Here is an 11906-nt window from a genome sequence, read left to right on the forward strand (position 1 = left end):
ATATTTTTACAGACAGAAAAAAAACTATTTTAACTATTATTGCACAGTGTTTTTATTGTCATTATAGTTGACATTCACACTTAAAACCAATTTTATTTCACTTGTTTTTTTAATTACTATTATATTATTATATTATATTAATTTATTATTTTTGTTATCTATTTTAATTGAAATAAAAAAAAAAAGGAATGTTTTAAAAGAATACCGCCTGTCGTAAAAAACAACAACAACAAGCTTTACGGTAAAAGGAGGCGGGGCTTAACTCGAACCAGGAAGTACACGACACCGCTCCATGTTTACACATGTTTGAGCGTTCACGTGGAGGAGGTTTTCAGCGTTAAAATGTCTGCAAAGAAAAATAAAAGTAAATTAAAAGGAGCAAGTGAAGGAGACAGTTTAGTGTCCAACAATGACTCCTCCACACCTGCACATGAGGGAGGGAGGAGCAGGAGCTTAAACAACTCCTCCACTGTCATCGACTTCATTGATAAAGGTGAGACTTCAGGACATAAACACTGGAGTTTAACATGTGTGAGACAGAGCTGTAGGGTGTTTAAATGCATCAATCTGCAGGGCTGAAGATGTGATTTACTAACACTTGTAATACAGAAGCATGTGTCATAGTTTTGTCTCTTCTACTTCAGCAGATTTGTTTTTAAAAATGATGCATTGATTGAGGCAAAAGGGGTCTTTTAGCTTAGAGGATTTTTGATTGTCTTCTGTTATATTTATTGACACATAGATCATGTGAATATCTTCCAAAGTTACAGTCTTTCTAAGAGGAAATTCACCCTTTTTTTTTTAAATATATTTTTTTTATCAGGAAGGAAACTAAAGCTTCACTTTGAAATGTTAATTTGCACAGAAAGAGAACTGTGCATGTTTGTGAAATATGAATGCAGGTTTGTCTTTTTTTGCTGGTGGACAAATTAATGTTTATTTTTTCCATTTAAAAGGTATAATTAAATTAGTAAATATTATACATTGAAAATGAAGTAGCTAGATTAAGTACAACCTAGACAAGCAACAGCATTAACATGTTTTTTTTTTTACATATTCACAAAGCAATAAATGAACCACAAACTGCTTTCTTGTTTGATACCTGGGAGCAAATACTACATTACATTACAGTCATTTAGCAGACGCTTTTATCCAAAGCGACTTACAGTCAGTAGTATATTACATATCATTCACCCATTCACACACTGATGACAGGCTACCATGCAAGGTGCCACCATCAGACTCTAACTAACATTCATGCAACATCCAGTCCACACCGATGGCAAGCCTTCAGGAGCAACTTGGGGTTAAGTGTCTTGCCCAAGGACACATCGACTGCCGAAGCCGGGTATCGAACCGCCGACCCTCTGATTGGAGAGCTACCTTGCTCTCCACTACGCCACAGCCACATTACTACTTAATTGTTATTAAAGTGAAATCTGAATGTGGTCTTTTATTATTTTATTTCATTTCACATCCTATTTTTTGTTTATTTTCTTCACAGCTGACGACAAAACACCCAAAAGCTGCAGATCAACTTTAGTCCAGCTGAGTCTCAATTCTATGAAGTCAGCCGGCGTCTGCATCGGGAGACCGGTCCTGCTGACGAGTCCCACAGGACAACAAGAGGTGTCCTCTCTTCTTCTTTTCTCTTCACATCAGTTTCTATGTCAGACATTTTGTAAACAGTTGTATTGTTATTTTAAATCTCTACTGACTGACATATTCAATGAGTAATATTTTAAACCTCCAGTCTGTTCTCAGGATGCCACCTTCCTCACCTCTAGCTTCCTGTAAAATGCTTTTTCACTCTGTTTTTCTGTGTCCTCCAGGTGTGTTTAGGTTGGCCGGTCGCCTCCTTTCCTAGTGGAAAAGTGGGACTTCAGAAATGTGCTCAGAGTAACCTCAGAGTGAAGACTGGGGACGAGGTGATGCTGCACCCGATAACAGGCCCTGTTCTTCAGGCGGAGGAGGTGGTTCTCTCAAACAGGTATCATCCATCTGGCTCTTATTGACATTATACATATTAAAGCATCATATTCACACTATAATTCCTATTATATTACATTATAGTTGCTTGTTTATTAGGTAAACCTAGTGTGATATAAATCATGAAGGATATAATATTCAGTTTGTGTTGAAACTTTTTTATGGAGATGTTGATTTAACTTTATTTTGGAGGCTGTAGTTTGTTGTGATTTTGAATTGTATTGCCTTCAGAGAGGTTTTTCTTTAACATTTCCACCCTTATTATTAATGAGGGTAAAATGAATATACATATTTCACATATCCACTTCGTCACTTAGCTTGGAGATATCATAAAACTGCAACATTTTTCGCTACTACATTTAATTTATGAACATCTGCTGCTGAACATTTAGATCCCAAACCAGAGCTTGTGGAGTTATTTGATAAGGTCATTGTAAAAATGTACAAGATTTAAGTGTCGGCTTTCATTTTATACCTCTGAAAAGCCTCTCGATCGCCTTTATGTTGTGTATCTCAGGTAAATGCTGCCATCTGCTGGTGACTCCTCACAGCTGCAGTTCAAATGCTAAACAATCAGTTAGTACTGTAGAATTGTATTCATCCTCATAATGACTATATATTTGGGATCTTTATCTACACAAATCATGACATTCATTTCATGGTATGTGTCTTGTGATCCTTGATTATGCTTTACATATTATTTGTTTTGTGTGATGCAGCTGCTGTAAAATATATTTTAATGTCAGTAAGGCACTTTCCTGGTTAATTAGATTTTATGTTATGTATCTATGCTTATGGTGGTTATAGTGAATTCCTAACAAACCTATAACTTTCATTCAGGTCAAAAGATGAGACACTAGAAACAGATGAGTTCAAGAACTTCTTACTGCGGACTCTGGGTAAGTGGGTCACTTCTTCACACTGTAACATGTTTGTTGGCTCAAAGCATTTGAAGAGTAGGGGTGGGTATCTTTTTTTTCCCCCTGAATCTTGGTGTAACGGTTTAATTCAGAAGCAATTATCGCTTAAAACCACAATTCTTGATGTGTTGAATAGAAAGAGAGGCGCTGTTTACCTGTGTGTTACTCCATTATAATGAAATGAAACATGTAGAGTAGTTAAGCTAATGGCTCTTGATGAAGGTCATCCTCCTAATGCTAAGATAAATATAAGTATGCATCTTTTTAAGTAAAAAAAAAAAAATAGGTAACTACATGTTCCAGTCTTTTTTCTGTATGATAATAATGAAATGAAAGTGTAATTCACTGACGGTATCACTGGTTAAATGTTTCTTTGTTGGAAAAATCAGAAAGAAGAGTGTTTTTGTTCTAAATTGGGGATACTTTACATTTTCATATGTACAATTATGCATTCATGTTTTTTTTTATTAGATTTACAATAAGTTTTGGTTCATATTGTGCTGTTCCTCTGAGGTAAACGTGTGGTCCTGTTTCCCTTTATTCCTCTATTTACATTATCCATCATCCATTCATAAATAAATAGATGGATAGATCATTCATACACTTTAGACTCCAAGACCTGTAAATGTACCCTATTTGGCCCAAAAGAATACTGGGTCCTGTTTTTGATTTGCTGTTTATATAAAACTTTAGTCTTGAGTGATGTGTTTCCTTTGGTGTAATAACTCTACTGGTTTGTTTACATCTTTTTCCAGTTGGGAACGTCATTTTGCCAGGAAACGTCATCTCCCTGACCTACTTCGGCCGGTCCTGCAGTCTGCGGGTCGAGACCATAAGAGGGGAGGACGGAGTCACCCTCCACAGACCGCCTCCTGCCCCAGGCCCGGAGGAGTCCTCCACGATGGACTCCGTGCTGGACTCCACCTCAGCCGACCTCTCCCTGCAGCTCAGCATGCTCGCTGTGGACGACAACGGCGCTGACGGGTCAACGAGCCCGTCTGGAGAGCCGGGCCCCGCGGCCAGCACCCCCCGCCGACCCCCCTACCTCACTTCTGTCTCCTCACCCCCGGCTCCTTGCACGCCGTTCTCCCAGAATCCTCCTGCGGGGTCAGCGGAGGATGCCGTGAGTCTGGAGAGCTCACTCAGCTCAGAGCAGCCAGAGAAAACCCCCACAGCTCCACCTGGTGGTGCACTGAGTACTGACACCTTCTACTGCCTCTCCTGCTCCACTAAAGTCAGTGTCGGACACAAAGGAGGGCAGGAGGATCTGGATGCACAAGCTGAAAGGTCAAAGGTCAAATACAGTATGATCGGGGGGCTCAGCAGTCAGTTGGATGTCATCAGAGAAACCATAGAGCTTCCTCTGAAACACCCCGAGTTGTTCTCTAACTACGGTAGGTCAGACAGCTCAAGTTTATACTTTAATTTATCATTAACAGAAAAGCAAAGATCTAATTGAAAGCTGTTTTCCACGCAGGGATCCCACCGCCCCGAGGAGTGCTCCTGTACGGGCCCCCCGGCACCGGAAAGACCATGATTGGACGAGCCATAGCCAATGAGGTTGGAGCTCACATGACGGTGATCAACGGCCCGGAGATCATGAGCAAGTACGGTCATACTGCTCAAAAGCTTTGCATCATTTTCATTTGCTTTTCTCTCCAAGTGTGATCTATAAGGAGTGTTTTATTACGTGTGGACAATAGTAGAATAATGCACACCGTCCTGCATTAGTAGAGTAGTTTAATTTACCTCAGTAAATATGTTTTTTCATGTTTTTGCAGATTCTACGGTGAAACTGAAGCGAGGCTGAGGCAGATCTTCACTGAAGCGTCTCAGAGGTAAACTTTGTAGTCAGTCCAGCTGATCACGCCCTTAAATTACCATCATAGCCACAATCCTAGTTCGTTTTCTGTTCATGCAGATCACAAAACGTGTTGACATGACCTCTGTCTTTTAGTGTCTAATTTTGTAATTTTGCAATAAATGTAATCTGTTAAATTATATTTGTTTTTCCTGCGCAATAAGAAATGTACTCAAAAGACTCAAAGTACACATGAAGCCATCATTAACAGTACAAACATGGCAGTATGCCAATAATAAGTAACACTAAAGGATTAATGTGCTTACTAAATGAATTCAAACACCAAGCACAGTTAAAACAACTAATCTCACTCCATGTCGCCGTCATTTTATAAACTTCATGTTTAGAGTTGGTTTATAACATTTCTCACATTTCATTTGCAGACAACCTGCCATAATCTTTATCGATGAGCTGGACGCTTTGTGCCCGAAGCGAGAGGGAGCTCAGAATGAGGTGGAGAAACGAGTCGTCGCTTCTCTGCTGACTCTGATGGATGGGATCGGTTCAGTAAGTCTCCTTTTTACCCTTTACCCATAATACATCCAAATAGGTGTTGATCATTAGGTTAAAATAAAAGTAGCTTCATTTGAATGGCTCTTTTCTTCCGTTCTACTGTTCCAAGTGGTTCTGCACTCTTAAATAAAATGAATTCACTCTAAATCCACATTTCAGTAAATTATGTTTTCAATTACTTATAGAGCTCCCAAGATTAGTTGGCTTTGTAAAGACTAGCTTTGTAAATGATGCTAAAACCACATATGCCATCATAAAATCCTGTGGTTGGTTGGTTTGCTTTCACACCAACAAACCGCACCAGGGTCCCCTAAGAATGAGTCAGGGGATCGGGTTGTTTAGTCCTCACCAACCGGGCAAACGGACCGGAGTTTGTTTTCAACGAAACCAAACGGTTAAGGTGTGAATTCACCCTTAATCAGAATCAGCTTTATTGGCCATTTATACGTAAGCATACAAGGAATTTTACTCCGGTTTCTTACGCTCACTAATACAAAGAAACAGACAAATAAAAAAAATAAAAAAAATAAAAATACAAGGAGATCCAAGAGGAACAAAGGGTAAACATTAAACTATTATGTACAACATGTAAATAAAAGTATATACATGAACACAAAAACACAAAAGTGCAATGATGCAGAGTGCAAGCTGCTTGAATAAATATGTGAAGGTTGAGACAGGATATGTTATGAACATGAACATATAATTTAGAATTAAAAAATTTGAATTTAAAGTTACTGCGGTTATTGCACATGGATTTGTACCAGACAGAGGATGAATGATTAACTGTTCATGAGTGACGGCCACGGGGAAGAAGCTGTTCCTGTGTCTGGTGGTTTTGGTGTACAGAGCTCTGTAGCGCCTACCAGAGGGGGGAGTTGGAACTGGTTGTGTCCAGAACCCAATTATTCAGTTTGCTATTAACATGGACAAAGAAGCTGAGAAAAAAAATCATAAGCAAAAAATCTCGCACATACATTTTCTGTCAGTCAACTACGAATTAATCAACTAATCCTTTCTGCTCAACATCCAAGTAATACACTGGATGATGGAAGCTGCTTCTTTCCGTGTCCTCGTTTCATTACTTGGCCAGCCCTTACAACATGAAATGAGTCTCCTACTTATTCCATCAACCATCAGTATCATTATTAAAAGGGAGTCTGCTTAACATTCACCATCGCCTGTTCATTAAACACGTGACTGGAGGATCTCTGGCTCTCTGCAGCGGACCGTGGCTCCGTCAGGAAATGTCCTCATCTCAAACGCAGATTGTCATGCAGAAACCATCTCTGCCTGCTGGACGCCCTTCACACACTGTGGCTCGAGTCTCTGGGGTGTTGTTTGTCCTCCGAGCACTCTGTCAGTGCATGATGAGAAAAAAGATGATCTACACACACACACACACACACACACACACACACACACACACACACACACACACTCACACACAGTGGGAGCCTGGGAAACGAATCACCAAAGGTTGCCATGACCGGCCAATTTGGCATAACTTTATCAGTAAAGTACATCTCCATGAGCCCAGGCAGAGAGGAGCCTCCGTTCTGATTGGTGACATTACACAGATACACCTACGCCGGTCTGTTTTCCAGGCCAGATCCAAGGTCATCAGCTCCGTTTGGTTTGTGGAGTGCGGAGAAAGCGCTTCCTGCTTCCTCGGCGTTCTCGCTTGCCCTGTAATTTATATACTTTTCGATTCTCCCTGCGGTTTGAAAAGGTGGAAAAAGGGAAAAATTCTCATCCTGCAGGCAGACCACCCTGAGAAACCACAGGACTGACACGAGTTTAGCATCAGACCAGGGTCAAGTATTCCCTCTGAGGCTCTGCTTAGGAAAACCAACTGCATAGAGTCACGAATTCATGAAGTTGAATACTGTATACATTTCTTAGAAGGTTGATACTGGCGTCTCAAAGCCACAATTTGCACGTACTTCCTGCTGAATATCTAAGCCAACACTACAGATTTGGCAGTGTTAGTTTGAAATGTACCAGTTCGCAATCATCATCTGATATTTTATCACTTTTGATGGCGTTGTAAAGCGGCCCTATAGTCACCGCAGCTGTGTGAGTGGACCAACGCACCTCGACTTCAAAAGGTTAAAACTTCACTGTGTTGCCTGGAGTAACGTAAGCAACGCTGGAATATTTACATGTACGATAGCAGAGTCTAGTGGTTAAAGCTACAGCTGGTAACCTTGATTAAAAACGCTCTCTAATATTACAGCAAATTTTTACACAAAAATATGTTTCTAAAACCATATAAGGTGAGAAACAGGCAGTAACAGAATCTTGATTCATATTTGATCAGTGCTGCCCAGTTGGACCGGAGTTCACAAGCTTCAAAAGCAGCGTTCGAGACTCCTCTGGTTGCTTTTCTTTGAGCTCGGTGGAATCTAGTAAATGCCCTAATGTGCATTAAAAGAAGGCATATGAACCTGACTTTTCTTCACATATTATCTATCTCATTTAGTTTCTGCAACTATGACTAATACAATACAATCACAGACCTACGTCTCTGTCTGATGAAGGCAAAATGGCAAAAGAACAATGGTTTAAAATAATAATAATAATGATGATAAAGTTTGTAGCACTGATGTCTCTTTGCTATGGTGTAACCCCAACAAAGTTCATATGTCAGGCAGGCAAAATGATTTGGAAAAAGTCTTTAATAAAGTGATATTGATGCCTCATACATGAATCCATTAGATACTGACGATGACAATAAATCATGAATACCAGGATGAGACTGATTTCCACTCTTTTTTCTTTCTTTCCTTCCAGGAGGGTCACTCCGGTCAGCTGTTGGTTCTTGGGGCCACAAACCGGCCCCATGCCCTCGACCCCGCCCTGCGCCGACCGGGACGCTTCGACAAGGAGCTGGAGGTGCGAACTACCACACACACTGTCATAACTATGTGTTCATTTAAACAACCTCTTGTGCTTAAAGATATTTGCCATTTGTCTGTATTTTCATTTATAACAATGATGACACTGCTGAAAAATATCTCTGCAAAGGTCCCTGAACTGCTCCATCCGTTTATGGTTTGGGGTTCCTCAAGGTTCCTTCTCGGGTTCCACCACAATTACTTTTTTTTCTTCACAATTAGCGTAAACGAAACGCTCTGTTCTACCATTACTTATTATCTTGATTTCACGACTGCAGGTGGGGGTTCCTAGTGCTGCAGAGCGCTCAGATATTCTGCAGAAGCAGCTGAGCTTCTTGCCGTGCAGCGCCGCCGCCGAGGAGGTGACGCAGTTGGCCGACGCCGCTCACGGATACGTAGGAGCCGACCTCGCAGCCGTTTGCAAAGAAGCAGGCAAGTAAACGCTGACCTTCTGTCATGTAGAGAGTCGACAAGCTTTGGAATTAAAGAAAAAACATGTTTTTTAGTTGTAGGCACCTGATGGCAGTCTAAATGTGGTCTGCAGAGTTTTTCACATATCTTCTATTCTCGTCTCTTCTCTGTCTTTTGACCACATAAAGCCCAAAATGTCCCAGCAAGGCGAACAAAGTCATAAATCTTTATCATATAAAGGCCACTGAAACCAAGAACAATCCACAGCTCCTCAGACCAGTTGTTCAGTTCTTTGAGTTAAGTTCCTCTTCCCGAAACCGACATCATTTTGGAAACCAAAACAAAGGCGCACATGCCAGCTGGGTCAAAAAAAATGCTCGCCGACTTTAAGCAGTCCCGTTTGCCTCGTGGGCTCCGGCATCCAACCAACAAACGGTCTGTTTTTGAGCCTCAGGCGCATTGGACTCCACCTCGTCTCGTAATACTTCGCCCAAACCACAATCCCTGGTGACTTATTTCCCCCTAAATTAGTTTCTAACAATTTTCCGAGATGTTTTCTGACAAGCCTGCAGCCCCCCCCCCTTTTTGAACACGGGAAGGGGTCAACCATCCTTTTTGATATTTGCCAAAGAGGAAGTCGTGAGTTACTGTGGTATTCAGATTCCCAGTGAGAGAAACCACTGAAACCACCACTTGTTGTGAAATTCCCTCTGCCCCCTCATCCCTGACGCCACAAACCGATCCACCTCGCATCCTGAGGACGAGCATATTGGCTTGTAGACGGCATGTGTGTGTCTGTAAGTGCTTGATTGTGTGTGTGTGTGTGTGTGTGTGTGTGTGTGTGTTGACCCTGTGTGCCTCCTGGGTGGTCCCCCAGCACCCAGGGTACGTGGCGTATTGCATTTCCAGCTGAGGAGGCTGCTGTGTGGAAGCACTCCGGAGAAAGAGCGTGATTTACCGTCCGCAGAGGGGCCAGACGTGACTGGCAGCGGTTTCTGAGAAAGAAAAAAAAACCTCCTCGCGCCCCGGAGGGAGACAACAACCTCCACAACCCTGTTTGACTCCGCTCACTTCCCTCAGAGGCTCCAAACCCCAAATCACTAAACAAACACAGGCCCTCACAAGTAGGCCTGGTTCAGAACGCGTTTAGTGCTTTATTTGTGTCTGTCGGCTCATTCAATCTGGAAATAAAGTGGAAATTAAATGCAAACCGAGGTGAAATATGATACGAACACAGCTATAATGGCTTCAGAGTTGTGTGTTAAATCTCCTTGCGTTCACATGTAATGCCCTGAGCTAAATCTCCGGGTGGCCCTTTGACAATTTTCTAATTCACAATGAAAACAAAACTGATACACAATAGGATTTTAATGTAATTAAGGTGCCAGATTGCATAAAGAAAAACATCCGAATATACCAGCGGGGCTTATTTATGAAACAAAGTTGTAAATAGAGGTTTGACAGTGTGTTACTGTGTGTTTGACTATTGAGGAAGGATCCAATCCTTACCAAGCCCCCATACTGCCACACATAGATCCACATAAACAGACACACACACACACACACACACACACACACACACACACACACACACACACACACACACACACACACACACACACACACACATCTGTACCCACATCTTGATATCTGTTTTTTCCTTCTTTGCTCTCATTGAAAGGAACAAAAGCCGAAAGAGGCACGAAAACACATCAAGTAGGAACTGCAGTTGTTTCCTTGTGCCTCTCAGGTAACAATGAGCTGCTGGGGGGAACGTACGCTCAGACGCACCACTTCCTGAAAAATATAAATTGGGTGATGGGGGGGTGGGGGCATGCGACGGCTGCGACACGCTCGGGTCACGCACAAGATCCCCCCCACCTTGCACAGCTGCAGAGAAGCATGATTTTAGATGTACGCTCACACAAGATGCAGGCTGTGGTTGGTGGGGGGTGGGGGGGTTTCACATCCTGCCTTTCGCACAATGCCAACCTGCTTATAGATCAGAATGAGAACAAATCAATTCTTCATCTCTGGAGAAAGAAGGAAGGATGGTTAGGCCTCACAGCTTTGCTTTCTGTGTGTGCGTTCTCGTTTTCTTTTTTTTTGTGCGTCTGTGTGAGCGTGGTTTGTGTGTGCACAAGAATGGATGGAAATCCTGATGTCATTCGGGGAAGTTTTTGTTTGTCCAGTCTTGAGTTGTACCGAGCCCACGGAAACAGCTTCTTGACGACAGATGTGTTATATAATCGGCCCCTTAATTACAGTTGATCACGGATCGGCCAGATTCGGATGGAATGCCATGCGCGCTCATTCCAGATCTATTAAAGTCTGTTTCACTCAGGTCGCCTCAAATCCCCCTCTAAGCCTCCGCTGAGCACACAAATTATTAAGAAAGTCTTCGCTTTACATCGTGTGCACTGACCGAGGGAAGCCAGGTTGAACGGCGTGATCCTTTAATGAGAGGGAGGATTTTTAAAACCTGGAGAGAGAAAGAAAAACAGGAATGTGTCTCAGTATTTGGAAAGCACCATCATGTTTACGTTGCATTTTCTCGAAAAATACATTTATGTGTGTTTACGGTAAAACTACATATTTAAATATTAAATATAAAAATATTTATTGAAATAAACAATATAAAGCACTTGGTGTCAGGTGTGTTTTGCTTCCTAAAGATAACTGTCTCTCAACCTTTTTTTTTATTTTGACCCTTATCTCCTTTTTGTGAGAAGTACAAAAAGTGGTTTGGCCTCAAACATTATAGTTGAAACTATGAAGTATTTCTCATGAAAGAAGCAGAGATTAGTAAAGCCTCAAACATGAACATACTTTTGTATAATTGGAGTTATTTTGTCCTGTACCCTACGCACAATCCTCTCCTTTTTCTATTATCATTTACTTTTTCTAGTTTTTTATGTCCAGAAGCATATATTCGTTTGTTTTGCAGAAGTTATTTTGAACCATTCTGTTAATCATCGTGCAGCCACAGGAAGAACCACTCCACTATATATCCCCTTACATTTAAGTATCTCAAGTGCATAATTAGATTCCTTCATTGCTTCAGTGCTGCAGGAGGAAAGGTCAGAGCCACTAAAGCTGAACTGCAGTAACCTTAAATTAAGCCCTCTAGTGGGCAAATGTTGTATTGACGGTGAGGTAAACAGCCAAGCTCAGCACGGTGGAATTATTAAAAGCCTCTTGTGATGTATTCAGCTGCTCCTCAGGGAGACTTAGTGTTTGAGAATTGGTATTTCTTCATCATATCTTTTTTAACATTTGAATCAGTAACCCTGTCAGGATTTCACAAGTTAA

The 11906-nt window shown here is 41.6% G+C and overlaps 1 protein-coding gene across 1 annotated transcript in view; it reads left to right on the top strand.

Moving 5' to 3' along the window:
- The first annotated feature begins 291 nt into the window (after positions 1 to 291).
- Positions 292 to 11906, top strand: part of spata5 (spermatogenesis associated 5) — a 110858-nt gene continuing 99243 nt past the window's right edge. Inside the window, exons 1-10 of the mRNA XM_054597483.1 lie at positions 292 to 493; positions 1505 to 1629; positions 1833 to 1990; positions 2830 to 2888; positions 3665 to 4303; positions 4387 to 4516; positions 4691 to 4747; positions 5154 to 5277; positions 8080 to 8181; positions 8462 to 8615. Coding sequence (XP_054453458.1) covers positions 343 to 493; positions 1505 to 1629; positions 1833 to 1990; positions 2830 to 2888; positions 3665 to 4303; positions 4387 to 4516; positions 4691 to 4747; positions 5154 to 5277; positions 8080 to 8181; positions 8462 to 8615 — 1699 coding nt within the window. The 5' untranslated portion in view covers positions 292 to 342. The remainder of the gene's footprint in view (positions 494 to 1504; positions 1630 to 1832; positions 1991 to 2829; positions 2889 to 3664; positions 4304 to 4386; positions 4517 to 4690; positions 4748 to 5153; positions 5278 to 8079; positions 8182 to 8461; positions 8616 to 11906) is intronic.

This window comes from Anoplopoma fimbria, chromosome 4, assembly GCF_027596085.1.
Source record: "Anoplopoma fimbria isolate UVic2021 breed Golden Eagle Sablefish chromosome 4, Afim_UVic_2022, whole genome shotgun sequence".
Classification (NCBI taxonomy): domain Eukaryota; kingdom Metazoa; phylum Chordata; class Actinopteri; order Perciformes; family Anoplopomatidae; genus Anoplopoma; species Anoplopoma fimbria.